The sequence below is a fragment of the Acinonyx jubatus genome, chromosome A2 (genome assembly GCF_027475565.1).
Source record: "Acinonyx jubatus isolate Ajub_Pintada_27869175 chromosome A2, VMU_Ajub_asm_v1.0, whole genome shotgun sequence".
Taxonomy (NCBI): Eukaryota; Metazoa; Chordata; class Mammalia; order Carnivora; family Felidae; genus Acinonyx; species Acinonyx jubatus.
The window spans coordinates 165224435-165248649 of NC_069383.1; the positions used below are offsets into that span (position 1 = coordinate 165224435).

At 62.6% G+C, this 24215-nt stretch overlaps 2 protein-coding genes and 1 long non-coding RNA gene across 11 annotated transcripts in view; 1 reads left to right on the forward strand and 2 right to left on the reverse strand.

Annotated features, from left to right (window-relative positions):
* Positions 1-24215, forward strand: part of LOC128314980 (uncharacterized) — an 87572-nt gene that overhangs the window by 17605 nt on the left and 45752 nt on the right. The gene's annotated exons all lie outside the window — the stretch shown is intronic.
* On the reverse strand, positions 1087-10462 carry WDR18 (WD repeat domain 18). 2 transcript variants are annotated; one of them, XM_027049458.2, is made up of 11 exons: positions 9457-10459; positions 8307-8417; positions 6734-6867; positions 6438-6579; positions 5841-5984; positions 5623-5687; positions 5404-5528; positions 4984-5150; positions 4038-4106; positions 3819-3946; positions 1087-1719 (listed from the first exon to the last, which is right to left on the reverse strand). In XM_027049458.2, the coding sequence occupies exons 1-11, from the start codon at positions 9664-9666 to the stop codon at positions 1656-1658; spliced, it is 1359 nt and encodes a 452-aa protein (XP_026905259.1). In that variant the 5' UTR covers positions 9667-10459; the 3' UTR covers positions 1087-1655. The 2 variants fall into 2 exon arrangements, with proteins under 2 accessions (XP_026905259.1, XP_026905260.1); XM_027049459.2 differs by lacking the exon at positions 1087-1719 and having other exon boundaries at positions 2904-3946; positions 9457-10462.
* ARID3A (AT-rich interaction domain 3A) overlaps positions 14422-24215 on the reverse strand; it is a 32191-nt gene continuing 22397 nt past the window's right edge. For all 8 annotated transcript variants that reach the window (XM_027049434.2, XM_027049430.2, XM_053220263.1 and 5 more), the window contains 5 exons: positions 21447-21630; positions 20998-21245; positions 18926-19222; positions 18112-18210; positions 14422-17665 (listed from right to left, as the gene is read on the reverse strand). In XM_027049434.2, coding sequence (XP_026905235.2) covers positions 17490-17665; positions 18112-18210; positions 18926-19222; positions 20998-21245; positions 21447-21630 — 1004 coding nt within the window. In that variant the 3' untranslated portion in view covers positions 14422-17489. The remainder of the gene's footprint in view (positions 17666-18111; positions 18211-18925; positions 19223-20997; positions 21246-21446; positions 21631-24215) is intronic.

Here is a 24215-nt window from a genome sequence, read left to right on the forward strand (position 1 = left end):
ACTCTAATTGATGCTTGAGCTCAGACAGGACAGTTACATCACCCTCCACTGCTCCAGAAGCTTCCATAGCTCCCTGCTCTCTACCATCCCCCGAGGCTTCTCCCGTGCTCTGACCAGGTTCTTCCCGTGACCCTGGCATGCAGCAGGTACTCACTAAACACTGGCTGACCCAGGCCCACCAGCACCCTGCACAGAATCCTCTCAGCCCGTCCTCCCCAAGGTGGGGGAGGGCGGGGGGGGGGGAAGTGTCCCAACACCCCTCAGGGCACAGAACATTCCCGTGCTAATGAGCGAATCTACACTCGGCTGATTCTTCACACACAAAACCATCTCCTTTTGGAGCCAGTGTTACAGAGGCAGGAATAAAATTCCATCAGATAAATAAAAATGCCAAACGGCAGCCAAGTGTAGATCCAATTTGGAGATGAGCGTCCAGAGCTGTGTGCCTGGGTTCCGGCCGACAAGGCCACCGTGTCCAGCCACTTGGCCAGCCACCCGAGGACAGGGAAGGTCCCAGGTTGCAGGCTCGCGCCCTGACCTGAGTCCCCGCTGTCCTGCCAGGGGCCCCTGGCACCAGGGAGCCCACCCACCTGCCCTGGTCCTGGCTGAGGCACCAGGAGGTAAAGAGCCCACAGGGACCGCCCGGGCTCTGCCCACCCTGTGGTGAGGTCCCTCTGACAGCACGACTCCTCAGGATGAGGGGCCCGTCCTGGGTAGGGGACGGTCCCTCACCCCAAGCCAGCTCAGCAGATGCCAGCCGGCCGCCCTTGGCCCTCTGAGGGCTCACACACACGGGCGCCCTCTGAAGCTGCCCGTTTCCACTACACTTCTGCCTTTTCTGCATCATCTCCCCCACGGTCAGGGGCCGGGACAAAGACCCCAGACTCTGCGGGAATCTAGAACTGCCACTTCCCAGCTGTATGACCCAGCATCAGCTCCCTGACCACCGTGCCTCAGTTTCCCCATACTTACAAGGCGATAATAGTTCCCATCTCCCGGTTGCCATGCACATTCAACAAGTGAACACACGGGAGGTGTTTTTCCCAACTGTGGTAAAACGCGTAATAAAATTTAACACTTTAACGATTTTTCTTTTTTTTTTTTTAGAGACAGAAGACAAACTGGGAAGGGCAGAGAGGAGTGAGAACCTCAAGCAGGCTCCATGGAGCCCGACGCAGGGCTGGACCCCGGGAACCACGAGATCACGACCTAAGCCAAAAATCAAGTCGACGTTTAACCGAATGAGCCACCCAGGCGCCCCTCATCGCGACCACTTCCAAGTGCACAGCTCAGTGACATCAGGCGCACTCACACGGTCGTGCAGCCGCCCCCACCATCCATCTCCAGAACTTTCCACCTCCCCAGACTGAGACTCTGTCCCCAAGCAGCACAGACTCCCCGCCCCCTGCCCACCCCTGGCTCCCCCAGTCTGCTCGCTGGCTCTGTGGACGCGACTCCTCAGGGGACCCCCTGTGCGTGGGGTCACGCAGGACGTGTCCTTCTGGGTCTGGCTTCCGTCACCGCGCAGTGTCCTCGGGGTCCATCCATGTGGTGGCAGGTGGGCACTTTCTAAGGCTGGATCACATTCGGGCGTGTGGATGGACCACGGAGTGCCTACCCTTCGTGCACGGACGGGCACCGGGGGTGTCCGGTGACTAAGGACCGTGCTGCTGTGAACGTGGGTGTGCAGGTACCTCTTTGCGCCCCGACGTGCATCTCCTGCGGGTGAGAGGGAGCCCGGACACGGGAGTGTGGTGAGAGCCGGGACACAAGCCTGCTGGAGCACGGGGAGGCCTGATTCCCGAGGACCCTCCAGACCGTTTGCTATGCCAGCACCCGCCCCACGTCCCCACCAGTGCACCCGCGGTTCCCTCCTGGAACACGGCCGGCAGGCACCGGGTGTCGCCGGCCTCTTCCCCTCGGCAGCGACTGCGCAGGATTTGGGGTCAGCTTGTGCTACGGAACGTGCACGTGAACCTCAGCCTGGACCTGATGGTTCGCCCCGTGCCACGCACCTGCGGCACGCCAGCTGTGCACAAGCTCTGAGGCCTCCTTGCGGACCCAGAAGGGCCATGTCCCGCTTTACAGATATGGAAACTGAGTCTGGGCCCGAGTGCAGCTTCTCCGAGGCTGCAGTGACCAGATGGAGAGGCCAGCGGGGACCAAGTGTCCCCTGATGCTCTCGGGCCTGAGTCAGATCACAGCACCCCCGCCCCTCCCCTCAGCCCTGCAGGAACCAGGAAGGTCGGCTGCCTCTGCCCCGTGCCAGAGGGCGGGAGGAGTGACACGGCAGGAGGAAGCCCCAGGACCCACGGAGTCCAGCAGCTGAGGGTCCAGAGTGGTGCTGGGGGGGGGGGGGGGGGGGCCTCTGACCCTGTGAATCCTCGGGAGGTCGGGGCGGCGGGAACAGCACCCCCGAGGCAAGAATCCAGAGCCAGGAAGGGCGGCCTCCAGACGAAGGTCGAAACGCTCAGTCCATCTCGTGGCCACCTGCCAGCTCCCTTCCCAGCACCCGGCCCCCAGAACCAGCAACACATCTCCTTCTGAAACATCTACTCCTGGAACACGTACAGGCAGCCAAGGAGGGAGCCATGGAGGGAGGGCACAGGGGCACAGGCACCAGGGGCTCCAAGGGACCCTCGCTTGGGTCTGGGCACCAGAGCCTCAGTCAAACCAGATCTTCCAGACTTTCTGGAGACCCGAGAGTAAGGACAGCCTGGGCCCAGCCTACAGATGGGAAAACAGAGACCCTGGCATTCTGGGGAGGGGGCTGGCACCCTTGGGACACTGGCTAAGCCCCTCCCTGCCCTCCGCTGCTGATGGGAATGCCAGAGGCCCAGGGCCTCCTGTAACCCCATTCTGGCCTCGAGGGGCTGATGGAGCCCAACTGAAAGCTGTGGGGGGGGGGGGGGCTTACAACGTGGTGTCCCCAGTTAGCCAGCAGGACCCCATCTCATGCCCTATCAGCTGCCGTGTGGCGAGACCCGTGGCCAGGGCGCACAGCCAGAGGAAGGGGCCATCCCTGAGCCCAGGAGCGGGATCCCAGCTGGGACTGCTGGTTCCAGCTCCAGGTTCTCCAGCACCTGCTCAATCACGTGGATTTTCTAGGTCATTAAGCTGAGCTGTCAGGGGTGGGCAGCCTTCTGGAAAGTTCCGAGGATGGCTATGGGGCCCACGTGTCTGAGCTGGGGCTCCAGGTGCCGGCTGACCACTGGCCACATCCCCAGGGCAGGTGTCCCTGGCCTCTCTCAGGCCCTTTTAGGCCAAGGGACGTTCTCATCGGGCCGTGTGGGTACACGTCCTTCTGGAGGACTCTGGCCCAGAACCGCCACCACGTGAGCCAGGCTGGGGGCACCCTTGCTGGGAGGCCATCAAAGGGACGGGACCAGTGGGACCACACTGCGCTCTCTGAACCATTCCTGCCCCGGGTAACCTCCACCCGCACCTCAGAAGCCACCCCTGCCCCAGCACACCCTCCCACCGAGTGTGGCCTGGTCCTCACGGTCGAGCAAAAGCCCTGGGGCAGGCGACCAGTCTCTGAAAAGAACCATGACTTCTTGACAAGAGTTTTAAAAACCGGACTCAGGGAGCTCTGCTGAAACAGGTCCCGCTAGGAGTCCTGGGGCTACCACGCGGGACCTGGGACCACCCCCCACCACTGCCAGGGCACATAGAGGGTTGGAGAGAAGAGGCTTTTAGTCCTTTTGTTAAAGACAGAGCAGCACCAGAAGCCGCACGGAGGCACCGGTGGCCAACACGTGGTTGGCTCCTCGAGGGGGCAACACGTCCAGGGGCCGCTCGGCGGGCGGGGGGCTCACTTGGCCGGCCGTGTGATGATGCGCGTGGAGAAGTCGAACAGGTCGCGGTTGACCTTCCGCAGGTTCCGCACCTCGTCCTCCAGCTCGGCCACGCGGATCCGCAGCTGGTCCTGGCCGCCCAGGACGCTCTGGGGAAGGACAGGGAGCCGGGTCGCCTGCGGGTCCCGGACGGGGCGGGTGCTCGGGGTGTCCCCTGCCCGCCCCGTGGCCCCGGCCCACCTTCTCCATCGTGCCGCTCATCACCGCGTGCAGCTGCTCTGCCCGCTCCAGGTGGCTGGGCTCCGAGCCCTGCAACACAGAAGGGGCCGCGTGGCGCCCAGTGAGCAGGGGCAGCGGCCCTGCGGGGGAGGTGCCTTCCTGACACCTGCTGGCCGAGGGGACGCTGAGGTTTGCGGAAAGGACTGCCAGACGCCGGGCTAGGGCGTGTGACGTCTCTACTGAGGTCACGGGCTCCAACCCCCCGGCTGGACGGGTGCAATGTACTCCCAACGCGGCCCGGGGGCAGGGACACCCAAGGCCACGCCGTGGGCACAGCGCTAGGCCCTGACGGTCGTGCAGAGACCAAGGTCAAGGAGGCCCAGGAGACGGGCCGGCCGGTCAGCCGAGGCCTCCGGCCCCGGCACACCGTGGGCTGGACGCCGCTACTGCTGCGGGGAGGCCGTCTGTCTCCTGCTGGACAGCGTCCGGGCACGCGGCCCTCGTTGGCACAGCCAGAGGCCAGCTGTCTGCAGGAGGGCTCCAGACACCCCGAGGGGCTTGTGCAGTTCACGCACGGAACGGTGGGCGGAGCACGGCCGGAGCCTGCCAGGCAAGAACCTGCAGAGCAGGTGGGTGCCCCCGGGCCTGGGGCGGCAGACAGGCGATCCCTCGGGGCTCCCCCCTCCCGCCCCCCCCGCCACGGCCCCCTGTGGAGAACAGGCCGGACACACGGTACTTTCAGGCCAAGCTCTGCTCCACAATGCGCCCTCATTCCAAACGCCCTGGGTTTCCTGAGCTCACCTGCCAAACCCCCGCCTGGGCTCAGTCGCCAGGTCAGAGATGGCCCCTCACCGGGAGCGCCGGTGCCCGAGGCAGGTCACCACCCTGAACCCGACAGAACGTGCAGAGCAGGGCAGAGGAAGGTCTTCCCGAGGGAGGGGACGCCTGTGTGGGGACGGGGACGTACCTGCTGGTGGAGGCCCAGGCGCAGCGTGAAGCCCCCTCGGTGGGGCTCATCCCCGTGCTCAGCGCCCAGCAGGTGCTTGTTGAAGTGGGGCAGGGGCAGGCCCGGCCTGAAGTCCGAGCTCAGCATGCTGAGCGGCGCCAGCATGATGGAGGCGTTGGTCACAGGGCCTGTGGCAGGGCAGGCCGCGGTCCGGAGCCGCCCCAGGCCACGCAGGCGGCTCCCACGGGCCCCCAGTCCTCACCCCCCAGCTGTCCAGGAGCGGCACCGCCCGGACCCCGGGCCTCTCCTCACAGCACGGGCCCCGGGGCGGCCAACTCGCCGGGGAAAAACTGTGGTGTGGACAAACCGGAGAAGCCGCGCGCCTTCGAGAGCCCCCGGAGGAGCTGGCTGCCCCGTGCCCCCGTACCCAGGGCGCCTCACCTTTGAGGGTCACCGTCCTGATGCACTGCTTGCTCTGGACGTCCCACAGGCGCACGGTCTCATCGTGGGAGCCGGAGAGCAGCACGCTGCCATCAGTAGACACGGACAGGCAGGTCACCTGGTTCCTGGGGACGATGAGCCCCACAGAGGGCGGCACAGGTGACCCCAAGCTGAGAGCCCGAGCACGGGGCCCCTCCCGCTCCTGGCCCCGCCCCGCACCTGTGCCCTCTGAACGCCTTCCCGCTGTCCTGCTCCGGCTGGAAGGTCTTCTCTCTCTGCCCAGGCTGTGGAGGCCAAGAGGGCCCGGGGCCGCGCCTCAGCCCGGGGGCCCCAGGCGGGGGGGGGGGGTGGGGTGGGGTGGGGAACCTGGGGTCCCACGACCCACTGAGCACCCCGGCCCGGGCCCAAGCACCCCCTTCCCCCACCTGTCCACTCACCCAGGTGCAAAGGTCGACCTGGAAGATGGAACCGTCGCTGCCGCCACAGAACAGGTGGTGCTCGGCCAGGTCCATGGTCACGGCCACGATGGCCACGTCGAACAGCACAGAGAGCAGGAGCTCGCCCGACGAGACCTCCCACAGCTGGGGGTGTGGGTGCGATAGGAGCTCTGGCGGCTCTGGACCCCCGGGAACCGGGGCCGCAGCCGTGGCCCGGGGGGTCGGGGGTGTGGAGAGACCCAGCCTTCCCAGGGGCAGAACTCGCCTCTCAGGCCCATAACCCCTCCCCCCACCTGCTTTAGCCGCCGCCGGCCCCCGCCCACCGCAAAGCCCAAAGGGCCAGCGTGCCCTCAAATCCCCTGAGGTCTGGCCAGGGAGCCGCCAGGCACAGGCGGCCAACTGGGAATTTCCAAGCCGACGCAGGCCTGGACCGTCCACCCTCTGGCCGTCCTTGAGGCGGGAGGCATCAGGGGATTAGGAGCTGTCTGGAGCTACCAGCCTGGGGAAAGGAGGCGACTCACTGGCTCACGCTGGCCAAGAGCCTGCCCGCTGCCAGGACATGACCCACAGATCCACTTGGGGGGGGGGGGTCCCTACCTTCACCGTCTGGTCCAGCGAAGAGGTGGCCACCCGGGCCAGGGGCCCCCCAAAGCCACAGTGCAGGTCTGTGATGGGGAGGGTGTGACGAGACCAGACATGCCGGGGGGCTGGGGTCCTGGAGGGGTCCACCTGCAGCACGCTGTGTGCAAGAAACAGACCTCAGCTGGGGGGGGAGGGGGCCCCCACCCTGACGCCCCGCCTGGCTCTCAGCCCCCTCCCACCCTGGGGCCCCGGCACGGCTCTTTCCACGTGCGCTGTGGCCAGACCCGACCCGAGAGGGCCCGCGGCCCCACCTGCACAGGCTCCACACCAGCACCAGGCAGTCTTTGCCCCCCGAGAGGAAGTGGCTGCTGTCCCCAGTGAACCGCAAGCATGACACATCCTGATAGTGGCGGCTCAGGATGACCAGAAGGTTCCCCGTGGAGACCTGTGGAGGGTGCACACAGGTCAGGGCAGGAAACGGGCGCTGCCCCCACCCCCCGGCTGCCAGGTCACACGGGGGCACTGGGGGGAGAGCCTGTCCACACTGACTGTCCCAGCGCTCGGGTCAGGGGTTCACGGCCAGGGTGTCTGGGAGGAATACTGAGGCCTGGTGGGAGGCCGTGCCTCTTCCCGGCTGTCCTGCCTAGGACATCCCCAAATGGATGATGATCTTGTTGGAGCTCCCACCCCCTCGTCCACAGTCACCCTGACCTCTGAGCCCTGTGCGTCAGCTGGCCCGAGGACCCCTGTCCAGTGCGGGACAAGGCCGTCACGTAACCATGGCGTCTGGGGAGGGCATGGGCTGTCTGCATGGAGGAGAGTGACAAGGCCACAGAAGAGGCTGGTGAGACCGTGGGCCCTTCCCTCCAGAACCAGCCAGACCTGGGACCCAGGAGCGGGAAGTCACCGTCTTCAGATGCCACCACAGGGGGATGGGCCAGTGGCTGGGGCCGGGGGCAACGGGGAGGCCCCTGGCGGCACGGACAGGTGAGCCTGGGAAGGTGGGGTGGGCTGCGGGGCCAAGACTCTGTTGCGAGTTGAGCGGTGTTCCCCTAATACACAGATTCACATTCTAACTCCTGAGACCTGAGGCCTTCCTTGAACACGGGGTCTTTACAAGCCTAACCACACACCAGAGGGTGGCCCTGAATCTAACCATTGGTGTCCTTACATAAGGAAAAGCCGGAGAAACAGCCTCCCCCTGAGGCCCCCGCTCTGAGGATTTCCAGCTTTCCTCCCCCTCATCCACACAGATGGAAGGGGGGAAAGGTGGACAGTGGCAGATACCGGAGTCAGGTCCTCAGCCGGAGTTGCTGCCTTGGGTTGGCTGTGGGGGGCGCCCCCTTGTGTCCATGGCCCGCACGGGTCAAGAATTCGCCCGGAGGGTGAGGGAACCAGGGTCAGACCACAGAGCCCACCAGCCAAGACCCAAGACGTCCCTCATTAGAGAGGGAAAGGGGACATTGATTTCTGCCCACGCTCCCTGCACCAGGGCAAGGATTTCTACCATGATGGGCAACCTTTGAAGAAACCCCCCTGCCCCAGTTTCCCTCCCTGCACCAGAGCAACCACTTCCTAGTTTTAGAATCATTAAAAATCGTTAAAATCATTAAAAGCCTCTGGGGTGAAATAACTAAGCCCCCTCGTATCTCTGTGGCCCTCAGACCTCTGGGGGAAGTACAAAGGCCGTTTTACAGGTGTGGACAAGGTCAAGAAAGGCAGAGCGTGATTACATGTCCATCTTCTGGCTCCAAACCCTGTGCTGCAGGAGGTGACGCGGGTGTCCCCCGCCCAAACATAAGCAACTGTTGCTGACAACACAGTCTAATTAACCCAGCGCCCTGAGACCAAATCCCACTACCTTGGTTTTACGCCTGCTCTTACCTCCCACAGGTATATGCTCTCTGCAATCCCCGCCAGGACATACAGGCCATTGGGCGATGTGGTCAGACAGGTGACAGGTCCAGGACACATGATCTTTTGCTGGAGCTGGTCCTAGAGAGACATAAGAAGCCTCTGAGCTTCACGTGGAACTCGGAAGCTAGGGGACAGTGGGGAGAAAAGTCCGAGAGAGCTAGAAAGAAGGGCAGGAACAGGGGTGATTTGAACTAATCAAGGGTCATCAAGAAGGCACCTGATCCAGCCCAGGCTTTGCAGGCTGGAGGGGGAGGCCTGCAGATTGCTGGATCAAAGCAGAACGGTGCTCACTCTGGGTGGGGGTAGGGGTGGGCAAGCCACAGAAGGTCCAGGAAGGAGTTGGAGAGCCCAATGGCCAGGCGGCTTGTGCCACAACCCCGCCTTCCCTAACATCCAGCCTGTGATCCTGACGGTCAGTTTTCTCATCTCTTTAAAGGGAAAACTTCCTGAGTATGAGTGGACCACGCCAGGTAAAGCCAGAACACAGAACTTGTCCCGAGAAACTTCAGCTGTCAGAGCCGGGCAGCAAGAAACTTCAGTGGCTGCACTTTGGGTGTTTATAACAAGAGACCAACGGGCCCTTGGGATGAAGGGTAGTATCTCTTTGCGGGGGGGGAATAAATGCATGACTCTCCTGGGCCTCTGATATTCACCTTCCAAGAACAACAAACCCGTGGAACCCCCACAGAAAATCCTTTTTCCCCCCCTTCTCCTTACATGAGCAGCAAACGAGTTTACTAGCGTGTTAAGATCAGAAAGCTCTCTTTACAGAGAGGGAGCATTCAAGAGCGAACACTCTGAAAGTCCTTTACTTAAACTTCGCTCCCCAAGCTCCCTCCCACTTCCCCAGCCCATCAAGGGTGCCTGCCCCACAGACGATCCTCACTCTCCCCAGTGGCCCACCCTCAGCCCAGCGCCAACGATCCCACCCAACCCAGAGCGAGCCTCGCTCCTCGCCAACCGCCCCCAGACCCGCGCATGCGCAGCGCACCCTAACCGAGACCACCCCCGCCCCGGTTCAGGGACCCCGCGGGCCCCACCGACCCTTCCCCCGACCCCACTCTGGGGCACCCCGCGCTCTCCGACGAAGCCCGGGCCGGGGCGCGCGCCGCCGCACCTTCCGCTGCAGCTCCCAGGCGCTGATGTAGTTCTTGCCCAGCTGCGCCGCCAGCAGGTACTCGCCATTGAGCAGCGCCAGGCCGCGGGGTCCGGCCTGGCCGCCGCGGTACGTGAGCAAATTGGCGCCCGAATGCAGCTCCCACACGATGCAGCTCCACAGCTGGGCCGCCGAGTCCGTACACACGGCCACTTCCATGGGAGCCGCCATCTTGCCTCCCCCCCACCGCGCCGGAAGTACGTCACGCCAGCGAGACTCCGGCACCTGCGCCGCGGCGGCTAGAGCGGCGCCCACGTCTCCTCGCCCGGGCTGGCGCGTGACCACGTGCTCGAGAGGGGGCTAGATCCCCGCCCCGCGGCGGTGGGGGCGCGTGCCGTGGAGGTGGTGACCGTGGAAGGAGACCTCGCCCCCAGATAGGTGGGGAAGTCGGGGCTCAGGGTCTCCTGCAGAGAACTTCAGAGCCCGGAGGTCGCCTGGCCGTTTCCGCTGGGCGCCTTTGACCAAGTGACACGGTCAATCGGATTCCTTTTCTTTTTTTTAATGTGCGAATAGTAAAGTCCCGAGCTCGCAGGCCTCGATAATCATTTGCACGAAAACCGCGCACTGCGTACCTAACCTGTCTAGCTGAACGCCCCCGGGTCCACCGTCCGCCGCCCCCAGACCCCTCTTCTCTGGGGCCACGAAGTGCACCTGTACATTTCAGGAACGTGGTGCAGGCCAAACAAGTCGCGATCTCAGTCTGAGGGGCGCCTACCCTCCACTACAGCTGCCGGCCCCAGGCCAGGTCTCCAAACAGCGCCTTTCAAAAACGTGGAATTAGTTGGAAACCTGTGAAGTCAATCCACTTAGCCGGTGAGGCCTTGGCGTCTATTCCCAGCGACACTGGAGGGTGCCGGATGCCCGGGGTCTGCAGCAGTGCCGGAAGCGCCCGCCCCAAGCTGCCGAGGGCGTTATGGGAGCAGGTGTCCTAGAGCAGGGCGGAGACCGTGCGCCCCCAACCCCGCTTCATATCCAGGAGACGATGGGTGGACGGAGGGAGGGAACCGCCTGAGCGAGGAACGGGAGCTCGGGGCGTGGGGTATCCGCGGCTCCAGCCCCGACCGCCAGGTGGCAGGCGCGAGCCTCGGACCGGGAGGCCGGACCCGGAAAGGGCTTTTGCCCAGGGCGGCTGCTCCCAGCCCTGGGGCCACAGCAAGAAGCAGCAGTTACGGGGATGAAAGGGCTGCCACGGGGGACCTGCCTAGTTTGGGGATCTGGAAGAGGGGCTTCCGAGAGCAGGTGTCACTTGAGCAGGGAATTAACAACTTGGAGGGAAAGGTGGGCAGAGGAACGTGCAAAGGCCCCGGGGCAGACCATGGAGGATGGAGCTGGGCAGTGCAGGGCCTTTCAGCCAGTGGGTAGCCTGGATTTTATTTTATCCTGGAGGGCGGGGATCCATTGGGAACTTAAGGACTCTTGTAAATTGACGTGAGGAGAGCTGAGTGTGCAGGGACCTCCTCGTTCAGACAGGTCGCAAGTGGAACCAGGTCTCCCTGATTTCCACCCTCACAACGAGTTGATGCTCCTAGGTTCCGCAAATGTTTTTTTTTAAAATATTAAAAAAAAATTTTAATGTTTATTTTTGAGAGAGAGCTTGTGCAAGCGGGGGAAGGGCAGAGAGAAAGGGTGACAGGATCCGAAGCAGGCTTTGCGCTGACAGCACAGAGCCCCATGGGAGGGGGGCTCAGACTCAAGGACTAAACCGTGAGACCATGACCTGAGCTGATGTCGGGTGCTCAGATGAGCCTCCCACACGCCCCCTCAAATATTATTTTAAACACTGGGTGGCTCAGTCGGTTAAGCGTCTGTCTTCTGTTCAGGTCATGATCTCCGGTTCATGAGTTCAAGCCCTGCGTTGGGCTCTGTGTCTCCCTCCCTCTTTGCCCCTCCCCCGCTCACACTGTCTCTCTCAAAAACAAATAAACATTAAGAAAAAAAAGTGTGAATAAGAAAAACAAAATGCCTGGAATGCTAATTTACGCTTTTCAAACATTGGTTTCCCAAAATCAAATCTTTGAATCCCGAGTCCCTGGCGCTCCATGGAATCTGGTTTGAGAATGTTTGAGAATGCCACTGTATGGCTCCCAGGAGTGGACCCTGGTGGCCTTTCTTCTAAACATCAGCTCAAGGCTTCAATCTGCACTTTTTTTTCAATTTTTAAAAATTTTTGAGAGAGAGAGAGTGTGAGCCTGGGAGGGGCCAAGAGAGAGGAGGAGACAACGCAACGCAGGCTCCAGGCTCTGAGCTGTCAGCACAGAGCCCGACATGGGGCTTGAACTCATGAACCGAGAGATTGTCGTGACCTGAGCCATAGTCCGGACACTCGATCGCCACCCAGGCGCCCCTTGAACCTGCACTTCTGAGCTGTGAGGCGAATCACTGTGAAGTTCTGGGCCTCAGTTTCCCCACATGCACAGCCACTGCAGCGACTGTAGTTTCCCGTAGCTATGGGATCTGGGTCCTGGGTCTGCGTCTGCTTCCAGGAAGTCTGGCCTGGAAGCCTCCAGATCCCTGGGATCCAGGACACAGGGGCAGGCCCAGCAGATGTGGGTTGCAGAACGACCAACTGTGCAGACGGGTGCCAGAGTGTGAGGGGGCTTGATGCCCGGAGGGTGCTGGTTGCTGGCACTCAGGCAGGGGCAGACCCAGGCGACAGCTGGATCGCAGTCCTGGCCCCTCACAGGCCTCCTTCCCCCTCCTCTCCTCCCAGGAGGTCAGAGGTCACCCCACCCCCAGCCCAGCCAGCGTGGAATGAGGACAGACCAGTTGTGTCAGAAGAGAAAGACTACAGCCACACTTTGGGGGGGGGGGGGTCGTCCAGGGACCACCCCTGTCGCCAGACCTCCTTGGTGCCAGCTGGATGCCTGGTCCCAAATCCAAGTCTGTAGTGTGTGGCTAGAGGGGCAGAAGCAGGATGGGGGAAACCGAGGCACAGATACGGTTCCCCCACCGCCACCCCAGTAAGCCCTGAATTCTTTTTTGTTTTTGAGAGAAGGAGAGCGCAAGGGAGCGAGGGAGGGGCGGAGGGAGAGAGGGAGAGAATCCCAAGCAGGCTCCACCCTGTCAGCACAGAGCCGGACACGGGGCTCAGTCCCACGAACCGTGAGATCGTAACCTGAGTGGAAATCAGGAGCCGGACGCTTAATCGACTGAGCCGTGCAGGTGCCCCTAAGCCCCGAGTTCTCATTCGTTATTATTTTTTCATTATTGGGCACCTCCTGTTTGTAGGCAGTGGGTACACACTGAAGAGACAAACCGACCCCCCTTTCTGGCGTCCTGGCCCATAGGCCCCTTCCCAGGGCAGCCCCATCCGGGCCACGCGTGGTGGGAGGGAAGGCAGAGGACTCGGTGAAAACCTCTTGCTCAGGCATCCCTTCCTGGTGCCTTGCAGGTTCCCTCAGCTCTGCTGGCTGGACGTGGGTCCCCACGTTACCTCCAGGAGCCTCCCCGGCCTCCTCACAGGCGCGGCGCGGGAGGCCAGGGGGACAGAGGCCGCCGGGTTCTGGGAGGCGGGGCGGGCAGTGACGGGGCCTGCCGCCTCCCTGGTCCCCCAGGGGCCGTGTGACCTCAGGGGCTCTTCAGCGGAGGAATGAAGGGGAGCACCGGCTGGGCCAGTTTGCAAGAAGGAGTGTTTTCCCGTTTTAAAGGATTTTTCTTGATCTCCGGTGTGTGAGGGGGAGGGGCCCTAGAGGAAGGTGGGTGACCTGTCCTCCGACCTCTCCTGGCCCCCCAGGCCCATGGAGGCTGGGCCCAGGATGAACAGCTGACTCACTTCTAGCAGGTGCGGAAAGCGCATGGATAAACCGGGGCAACCGCCAGCTCGGACCGGAGGGGCGGCTGGCTGTCCCCCGTTCCTGGTGCGGCCTTGGGGTGCTGACCCAGGCGGGAGGGGCCGGCCAGGGGCAGGTGGGGCGTGCCCGCTGCAGGCCTCGCTGACCTTGAGCCCGGCACAGCCTGTGTGCGGGTGTCGCGAAGGCGAATGGAGCGGACGTCCCAGAAAATCTCTCCCAGCCACAAAGCTGCGGAGCCAGTGTGGTTTGGGTTCGGAGGCAGGGCGCCCAGGGGCCCCCTTCCGTCTGTGCGGAGGCCCGACCCCACCCCTGGGGTCTGGTTTCTCAGGCCGCACCAACGAATCCTACAACGTGAAACCTCGAGCCAAAGCACAGAGGGCCGGAAGGCAGGTGGGGGCAGGCTGGGCCCTGCTCCAGTGGGGGTGGGGGACTCCACGCGGGCACCCCACACGCGTCTGGCCAGGCGAGCTGAGGGGCGCCCCGGGTGGCCCAGAAGCAGAGGCAGCAGAAACACAAGGCAGAGTGCTGCGGAAGTTTCCAGACGGATGAGGGACTGGCAGAGAAGGCCGCACCCAGGGGGCCTAGGTTAGAAATCCCACAGTGACAGTGCCGGGGGCCAAGGAACCCTGCAAGCAGGAGAGCTAGCCTGGGGGGGTGGGGGGACAGGCTGGGAGGCCCGGCCCTGCCACCGAGGTCCCCCCCCCAATCCCTAAAACAGCCTTTGTACCGCCAGGTCCCCAGGGACGTGCATATGGCCACACCCACTCTTAGAAGGGGGATGCTGAGGAACGGCTTAGCCAGGGCCCGTCCCCTGGACACAGCTGGCATTTGGGGGTGGGGGGCTCCTGGGCCCCACCCCTTGGTGCCAGGAGCTCCCCAGTGTGACAACCTCTGATGTCCCCCCCCCCACGAAAAAAACCACCACAGGACACAATTTCTGTTAAAAGTCAGAAGTGTTTTGTCTTGTTTTAATACCTCATCAGCTTTACAGGGTTACAATTGTCTTAAATATTTTTGAAGTTTAAATACAATCTGCATAATAATGTTATAAAATGTAAACTTTCAGTGTTCTTTTAAATTTCAAAATCACACACCTTTTTTTTCTTTCTTTCTTTTTTTTTTTTTTTTTTTGGTGTTTTATCTTTTTTTTTTTTTTTTTCCCTTTTAATACCTGAATGTTCTGCAAACACTGAAGTCTTACCAGGGCGCGACAGGCCGGGCCCGGCCAGAGGTAGAGTCGTTTGAAACCTTTTTTTTTTTTTTTTTTTTTGGAAGTTTTTTTCACTTTAACCTGAGCCCTGGCGCGGTACCCACGCCGTCTGACAAACCCCAGAGAAACTGAAATTTCTGTCAGGAATGAAAGGCTGAATTCATGTTTGCCAAGAAAAAACGCAGAAGCAAAGTTAAGGGGGAAAAAAGGAGACAGTGGGCAAAAGTGATACAGTGAAAATGGGTTTACAAATGCAGAGGAATGGAGACTACCGCGCCTGCCCGCCCCCAGACAGCCCAGCCCCCAGCTCGGGGGTGGGCGCACGGAAGATTCTAGAAGCAACACCTCCAGCAAGACAGCCCCAGGGAGCCCCTCTCCGCCCTGAGTCTGGGGTCCACCCGCTCTGGAGCGAACAGTGCACCAGCCAGGACACAGCCGCCCCCATCCCCACCCGCGTTTGCATAAGGGGGTGCCCATCCGCACCCCAGAAAGCCTCCCCTTCCCTAAGCCCAGAGACCGCAGTGGCAGGCGGCTGAACGCGGGCACCTAAGGCAGAGGCAGGGGAGGGCCCCACTGGCTCGCAGGTCCACAGCCGCCCCGGCTGTGGCCTGGAGGGTGGGACCCGGCCCCGAGCCCCGCCCAAGCCCCGCCCCCACCTGTCCCTACAGTCACCACTGGAACAGCGGGCCACACCCTGCGTTACATCCGGGAGGCCACACCACCCACAAGACACACGTGGACACACGGCACACGCACGAACAAAGCGGGCGCACAGGCTTTCCAGGGGGAGGGGCCCCACGGGCGGGGGTGGGGGGGGAGTGGAGGGGACAGGTGCACGTCCCTGCGGAGACCCTGGGCCAGCCGCAGAGGGCCAGGCCCGGGCATGGGTTTTGGCATCAAGAGTCAGACCTGAGGTAGGAAGAAGGCGCTGCAGACCACCCCACCCCCCCCTCCACGTGGGCCCAGGGCGCCCACGGGGCAGTTCGGGGCGGGAGGAGAGAAGGGGCAGGGGCTCCCAGGTTCTCGCGTGGAGCCCGACTGTGCCCGGGGACAAGGGGTCCCCCTCCCACAATGATTGTGCTGCTGCAGTGACAGACGGGAAGGGCAGAACCTTCTAGAAGGAAAAGCAGAGAGGAAACCCCACTCCTGCCACCCACTCCTGAAAGGGTGGGGTGTGGGGGTGTCAACGACCCTGAGATATCCCAAAGAAAGGGGTTGCCTTCCAAACACACACCAAAGCCCCACATAACAGAAAACCCAGACCTGGGGGGCTCGGGACCTCCCCCTGCCCCCAGGTCTCCAAGGCTACAGGGTGATGCCTGGGTGGGGGAAGCTGGGAGGCCGCCAGGCTGGCACTGCCCCTCAGCCTCCTGAAGCTGGGCTCCTGAGCCCAAGTAGAGAGTACAGCCTCGCCCCGGGAACAGCCCAGCCACCCCCTCCCCAAACGAAAATCCCGCACCATGTGAAAACACTACCCAACGCCACCTGGTCCACGGGGACACGGGACGGCAGGGCAGCCAAGAAAGTCCCCAGACCCGCCTGGGGCAGACACTGCCGCCTCCTGAGGCCCATCACCAGCCACTGCAATAACCCCCTCCCTCCAGCGGTGCCCCCCCCCCCCGACACCCACCTTCTAACCAGGAGGACGGGGCGTGTGGGGACCTGGTGTGGTCTCCATTCAGTTACTTTAGTTCCTGCAGGGAGGTGTGGCCCCAAGCAAAAGGGGCCAAGAGAGAAAAAGGCGACAGTTAAGGAGAAGAGAATTGTGGGGGGGGGGGGGGTTCAGGATGCCGTGGCCCCAAAAACCTCGCCCTGAGCTAAGCCCGGCTCACCCCGTCCCCAGTATGGATAATCTCCCGGAGTAGCCCTTTCACTCGGGAGCCCCCAGGCCACATTCATCCCTGAGACAGGAGCCCGGGGGCTGGACAGGTGGAGGGAGCCCCCTCCCACGCCGAGGTCCTTCACCCTGCGCTTTCTACTTAAGACTTCCGGCCTCTGCAGCACCAGCACGAAAAGCACAGCGAGCAGACAGGACCACGGATGTCACGGTCGCCTCGCCGGTCACCGGTCTGAATTCACGCCCGCCCCCACCCCCCCACCCCCCGTAGCACCTGAGTTCATCACCTCTCCTGGCTCTGGGCCTGCCAGCTGCCCACTGCGCTACAGGAAACGCACAAGGAACCCGAATCAGTTATGGGAAAATAAAAAGGGTATTACTTTTCTTTTTTTTTTTTTTTTTTTTGCATTTTCAAGTCCAGTTTCCCTGAATGAACACAAATATATAGATATATATATATATATATATATATATCCTTTTCCTAAGGTTTGATTCCTCCCCCAAGAATAAAATAGATTATTTACAAAACAAAACCCCGAAACCTCTTAAAAACCCTATAGAGTTTGAGTATCACTGTTTCTTAAAAAAAAAAAAAAAAAAGTTCCCAAAAAGCAACGAGAAAAAAAACTCTACTGATCGTGGCTCAGGGGTTTCATTCAACACAAGGAGCTGGGTGTGGTGTGTGATGAATGGGAAAAAAAAAAGGCAAAAAAAAAAAAAAAAAAACAGACAAAAATGAAAACACACAGTGCAGAGATGTATGAGGTAAACAGGATTGGCCTCCCATGGCAACTGGTCCAAACACACCCCAGACCCCAGACCCCAGTCGGTCGGTCGGTCCGGCAGGGCTGCAGGAAAGCCTAGGAGACATATGCCTCTCTCTTTTCCGATTTCCTTTGCTGTTCTCACAATTCATGTCTCTGAATGTCCGAAACCTGAGTAATTCAAGTGTTCCTTGGTTTTCCCCTGTTTTATTAAATTTTCTTTATATATATATATGTATATATTTTTTTCTTTTCTTTTTGGCGTTAGCTGTGGCTCCTTTGTGGATACCTCCCCTCCCCACCCGTATCTTCCGCCGTCCCGGCCCCTGCGTGGCCCACCTCAACCCCCCACCCAGGCAGGGGCGGGGGGTGGCAGGTGGGGAGTGGTGCGGTTAAGGCAATGAGTTATTTGAGGTAGAAGACGTGGCAGGTGTGGACAAGCCCGCCGGCCCGGCCTGGCTGCCCGTGCTGCTGCTGCTGCTGCTGCTGCTGGTCCCGCTGGTCCCTCCCCGGCTGCCACCACCACCGCCTTTGCTGGGAGCGGACGGTGGCTGAGCAAACAGCACTCCTAACGCGAGGACAGGAGGAGAAACACGTCACCGAGTCGAAAGGTCCTGAGCACTGACACCCCACAAAGTCACCCACGGGGGCTGTGGGGACAGGGAGGCCACAGGTCCCCCCCTTCTCCGTCCCTGGGAGTCGCCCTCCCTTAGCAGCGGAGCCCCTCTGTGTCCACGGCACCTCCTGGTGGCCCGTGGGAGCTCCCGGCTGACTACTCGGGTTGTTGAGAAGGAACTCGTCAATACCACCTGCCACAGGAAGAACGCGACAAGGGGTCTGCCTTCTGAGCAGCTGCCGTGTGCCCAGCATCGTGCTACGGATGCCGTGCGGACTACCTCGCTGCGGTCTCCTATGGGCTCCGGCCGGCCGGCCCGGGGGTAGGGGCGACCCGGGGCTCCCGAGTTAACGGGGAGACAAGCGCCCAAGGACGGCGTGGGGCCCGGCTGGTCCTACCTGTGTACATGATCCCGTTAATCTCCACCGACATGCTAATACTGTTGCTGCCATTGGGGCTGGTCAAGTTCGCAGCCGAGTCCTGGCGGCTCTCGCAGGCTGTGGGAAGAAGAAACACGGCCATCTGCAGTCACACATGCGTCTGTGCGAAGGCCTGCTTCCGTCACCCCCGCTGGACTTCACGAGTCACCAAGCGCGGACCGGATCTGTCACCGGCACACACGGTAGGTAGTCAATAAATATTTACCGAGGAAGAACGTATCTGCCTAAAACTGGCTTTTCTCACGATGACGGGTCTTAACGGCCACAGAGCCGTCTAGACTTGACTCGTTCCATCCCCTGCTGATGGACACACGAGTGGCTTCAAGGCTCCACTATCACAAGCAGCATCACGCCAATGACCGCAGGGAAGCGCCCTCGGCTACGTGTGCTTCCTGGAGCGTCTGCGGCAGATCCCAGGAGAACCACTGGGTCGCAGGGCAAGAATGTTTTCTATTTTGGGAAGAGGTTGCCCAACTGTCACCTCCTTAGACTCCCACCAGCGAGACCGGGTGGGCCCACGTTCCCGTATCCTGACCGACATTCGATACTATCAAACTCCGACGGGCGTCTCCTCGCTAACGCGCAGATCCCCGAGTCGGCTTTCCACATGAACTTACTACTCGTCACCGCTGCCCGGGTCTTTTATGGGGTTAGCTTTTTTTTTTTTTTTTTTCTTATTGATTTGCAGGCACTCTTTACATATGTCGACTACGAGACCCTTACTTTGTTACGGGAGCACGCAGCAGGGAGGGTTCGGGCGCCGGGTTGGTACCTTGGCTGTTGATGCGGATGCTCATGGGCAGCTGGGCCGTCATGGCCAAGAAGTTCTGCTGCAGGGCCCGCTGCACAAGCCGCTGCTGCTCCTCAGTCACGAGGGCCATCTTCTTCTCAGGCGGCTCCCCAGACTCCAGCTTCTCCCGAAGCTGCTCCAGGGCGGCCGCCTGGGCCGCCACGGCCGCCTGGGCCGCCGCCGCTTGCACCGCTGCCGCCTGGGCGGCCACCACAGGGTGACCCGCCAGGGAGACCGGCAGGCGGCCGGGCACCGTGATAGGGATGGCTGAGTCCTCCTCTAGACGGGAGAGAAGAAGAGTCGGTGGGCAGGAGGGACCCGCCGCGGCCCGGTGCGGCCCTCCGCCCGCGGCAGGACCGCGCATGCGCCTGGACACCTCCGCCCACGGGGTGCGCACGTCCTCTCCGCGGAAGCAGGCGAGCGCTGCCAGATCTAAGGTCAGCCTGACACCGGGTACCGCCGCGACGGGAACGACAGTGTCACAGTCGCATCCAGCACGGACGTCGCACAGAGACGCTGTCACAGCACTTGCTGCGGACGGCACTAGTTGGAGCAGCTGGGAAGCGCCACGTGTCTCGTCTGACGCGCTCGGCTCGAACCGCCTCGAGAGGCTATCTCGACACTCGCGCGCCTGCCTCCACCCTCTTATGCCGCTTCACGGGGGAGGCAGCTCGGAGGATGTGGAAATGTTGCCAAAGCCACAGGGGGTGGGGGTGGGGGGCGCGGAGCTGGGACTCGAACCCAGAACCAGCTGCCAACCATTCACCTCCTCTGTGGTCGAAGCAAATGTCCCCATCGCGGTTTCTACCCGCTGGTCCCACCGTGACCTGCTGTCTCTTCTTTTCCCGACTCTTCTGCCCATGCCTGTCCCGGCGCTGCCTGCATGCTGGGCGGTGGGCGGGGGGCGGAGGGCGCCCCCCCCCACCTCTGCCAGGGTCTTTGGCACTCTCTTCTTTGTCCCCGTCTTCTGGGCTCACTCCAACACCACCTCAGCCATCAGAAAACCCTCCTCCCTGCCGGCCAGCACCTCCCCAGCTCCCGCATGAGGCCTCACGCCCAGCGGACGTTTATACTGACTCGTGGGCATCACCGGAGCTCCCCAGGGGTGGGGGTAGGTAAACTGAGGTCCACAGAGGGCTGAGTGACGCTAGTGGGACCCCATTCGCCTAGGATCTGACCAGGCCTAAGTCGTGGGGATCACGCTGGATCCCCCGGCCACCCCAGGAGGCAGGGAGTCCCAGCCCAGGTGGCAGGTGAGAGACACGCAGGGGGCTTCGCCTGCTTGAGGCCACACCGCCACATGTGCCGTTGGTGTTTCTGTGCTAGGAAGGATTCAGTGGCTCGCTGGGTGAGAAGGCTGTGATCGGCTGGTGGTGCCTGCCACGAATGGGGGGCTCCCTACCAGGCATTCGAAAACTGGGCCCGCTGCCTGCTGGGGGCCGGACACACCAAAGGCTCTCCTTCCACAAACCCACAAAGAAGGGATCGCTTTCCCGTTTCCCCAGCAGGAAAGCCGGGCCCAGGAGGGGCCAGTGAGCTGCCCAGACACACCCAGCACTAGATTCGGGGAAGGTTGAAGGGCTAGTGGGGTGGGCCCACACCACACCCGTGACCGTCCCTGCTGGACAGTGTTGAGAAGGTCCTGAAGCTCAAAGGGAAAAGAATTCAGCAATCAGCTCGTAAGGTCTGCCGTGGGCAAGGGACCGGAAAAACTCCGGCCGTCAATACTGCCGCCCACAGGCAGAACTCGGGCGACGCTGCAGTAATTTGCTAGTAACACCGGCCAAGGGATTGGGAAGGAACCGGGCGCCCAGTCAGAAACGGGTGCAGCAGCTCGGACTGGGGAAGCGGTGCTCGATTAGTAATGTCTGCCGCGGACACGGGCTGGGAAACTGTGCCCGATCCTGAACGATTAGTGATGTCTGCTTGCTCTGGGGTTGAGAGAAGGGCCCGGCTTAGTCACGCCCACTGGGGGGCGCAGTACCCGGAGGGGGTCAGAAAGCCCGGGGCGGAAGCAGAATGGGGTCCGGGCCCCAGGGACGCGCGGCCCTTACCTTTCTTGATCTTGGGGGCCGGGGTGATGGAGCTGCCGTTGGTGCTGGCGGCCAGGCCCAGGGAGGGCACGGGCAGCTTGGGCGAGGACAGCATGCCGTGGGCCCCGCCCGGCGAGTAGGCGAACAGGGAGCCCCCGAAACTCTGGCGCCGGCCCTCCCGCCGGTTGCTGTCGATGGCCGCCTGCAGCTCGTTGGGGTTGCTGAGGCCGCGCTTCTCACACTCGTAGGGATACAAGTACTTCATGTACCTGCGGCAGGGGCAGGGGCAGGGACAGGATGGCGCCGGGCCCCCCCCAGGACCGCCCTCGCCAATCCCGCCACCCAGCCGAGTGAGCTCGGGGCGGACCGTCCTCAACCCGCACCCTGACGTCAGGACTGGCTCTCCGCGGCCGCCCCGGCCCCTCCCGCCCCTCCCGCCTCCCCTATGCGGGGCGCCGGCGGGCACTCACTGGGTCCGCAGGGTGAAGGCAGCGCTGGTGATGGACGTGGGCAGGTTGAGGCCTTTGGTGATCTCCCTCCACAGCTTCTTGTTGATGACCTCCACCAGGCCGCCCTTCTCCGTCACCAGCACGTACAGCATGAACAGGTCAAGCACCTGCTTGGCCATGATGGGGATGCGGTTCACGGGCGTCCCTGCAGGCGCGGGGCAGGGAGTGCAGGTTAGTGGGGGGGGGGGGGGGGGGGGGGGGAGGGCAGAGCCACAGGCGCAGCAGACGGCACATGTACAGCCAACGCGCCTGTCCAGAGAGGTCTCTCCTGTCGCGGGCACACGGGGGCAGGATATCCTCTGCGGGGCCTCAGCAGCTCCCCGGCCCCGCCCCCTCGAGGCCAGGAGCTCTCCAGTCATGACAACCACAGACATCCATGTGTCTCCTGGGGGTAGAATCGCCGGGGGAACCCCCCCTTGAGAGAGCACAAGGAGGCCCGTGTCTCCATCAGAGGCTCACCCGGGGGTACAGAGACCCGGGACAGGCTGCGGGGCCAACCTGGGGACGTGTGTGAGAAACATGGCCCTTGTGAGTGTGGCTCCATCAACAAGCACAGTGGCCAAAACAACCCGCCTGCGTCCCCGAGGCAGGTGCCCTCCGGGTCCCGGGCTTCCCAGGGGTTTGCAGCCGTGAGGAGGCAGCACTTGGCTAATCCACCCTGCAGCTGAGAGAGCGGGGTGGCGGGCTGGTCCCCTTTTCCACCCACACTGACCCTCATAACTGCTGCCGTCCCTGTCCTCCTCACGCGCCCCTGATGCAGAAGCCCGTGGCCCAGCCTGTCTGGCACCTTCTCGGCCGAGGGTGGAGAAGCCCCCCGTTTCGACTCTCCCTGCCGCGGAAACCCTGCTCTAACATCTGGCCCCTGGCTGCTGTCCTGGTCAGCTGGGGTCGCCCGGCTCAGATCCCCTGGAGCCCAGGCTGGCACACGGCGTGGGCTCAGGAAACAACAGTGAGATGTGACCGGCCCGCGTCACAGCCTACAGGGCACGTCGCCGCACCCCAGAGATGGGCAAACGGAGGCCCCGGGCTGTGGCTCCCGGAGAAGGGCCAGCCCAGCTTCACGTGAGGGGCCAGCCGGTCCACACTCCTGGGACCCTGGTTCCTGGGCCCCAGAGCCAGATGCTCTGGGGTCACCTCCTGCCGCTTCTGTCCTTTCCAGGGTTCAAAACCCCCACTGAGGACAACCCGGAGAGGGTGGAGAAAGCTGGATCTCAGACTACCCCCCCTCACCCCCCCCCCCAACCGACCCTACCCAATTCCATTTTTCAGCCCGAGAGGGAGAGAGGAAAAAGCGACAAGTGTCAGGGGCTCACCCAGCCCCGGCCCACCTGGGACATTGGTTCAGGTTCTGCACTGAGAAAGAACAGAAAGAATCACACAAAAGATCCTCTGGGGACCCCACGCCCTGGCTCTGCACGGGGCCTGGACGGATGTTTACAGAAGGAGCAGGGTGGAGAGCAGAGAGGCACCGGTGGAGGACAGGGGCAGTGGGGGCAGCAGGGAGATAAGGAGGGTGGGGAGGTCTTCAAGGAAACAGCAGGAGGGTGGGGCGCAGCCAGGACCCCTCTCGCATTCCCAGCCCCCAGAGAATTCTCAGAGCCTTCTCCTTTGTGACGTGAAAAAAAATTACTTTCTCTGTGTCTGGAGCGAAGGAGGGCTTGTGGGATGCAGGGCATGGTGTCCGGGGCCCAGTGGGGAGGGGTCTAACACACTCTCAGCCCCAAAGCCTGCCAGTTACAGAAGGGGAGGGTCCAAGAAGATGGCAAGGGAAAGGGGCACTTGGGGCTGGGTTCTGAGGGTTGCAGAGGAGTTTGTCGCTCCCTGCCCTCCAGGGGAGCCCGGCTCGGCGAGGATGGCAGAGCTGGACGCCGACCCTCACGGTCCCGTGTGGCCCCCGCCTCACCCATACCCAAGGGCGGCTCACGGTACTTCCCGACCTCCAGGACACCAGGCCCAGTCTCAGGCGGGATGAGTGGGCTCTGGGCCGGGGAGCTCGGGGCCCCACGGCAGGGTGGTGGGGGCGGGGGGGGCGGCGAGGGGAGGGGGGCTCCGGCAGGTGTGGACGGGTCGATAAAGCGAGTGGGGGAGGATCTCTCTGACCACACGGTGGGCAGCGGGCCCTGGATGTGACTGGTCCCAGTGATAACAAGGAGGGGGCCCCCACCCCAGGACCGGGTCTGGATTCCCCCAGCCCCGGCACGGGAGGGGTTAATGGAAGGCCGCAGCCCCCTGCCCTTCCCTTCTGCCCTTCCCTTCCGGCTGGGCGGCTGGGCCTGTGTTTACAGAGGCTGTTCGAGAGGGAGGGGCGCAAAGAGGCCCTGGACAAAGCCAGCGGCGGCCAGCCCCTGCGGCGGCCCCAGGTGGACCCTGCAGCACCCCAGCTGGGCCCGCCCCTTCCTGCCTCAGGGCTCGGAGGATGCATCCCCTCCCCGGCCTCAGTTTCCTTCCCTGAACGGCCCACGAGGCGGGCTGTCTAGCAGGCAGAGGAATGAGCTCCACTGTGCAGTGGGTGCCCTCAGGGCCCCCGGCCGGCCAGGCCTCTCGCCCCGTGGCAGCTCAGAGCCAAGGCTGAGGCCACGCATGGGGGTGCGGGGGACCCCCTGGGGTCTGGGGACGTCCACCCAGACCGGTCCCTGCCCCTTGGGCCTTTGCTCCCGGTCATCTTCCTGTTCTCCAGGCCTCGGTCACCAGGCATTTCCCGGCCGGGCCGTGTTCGGCATCCACTACACC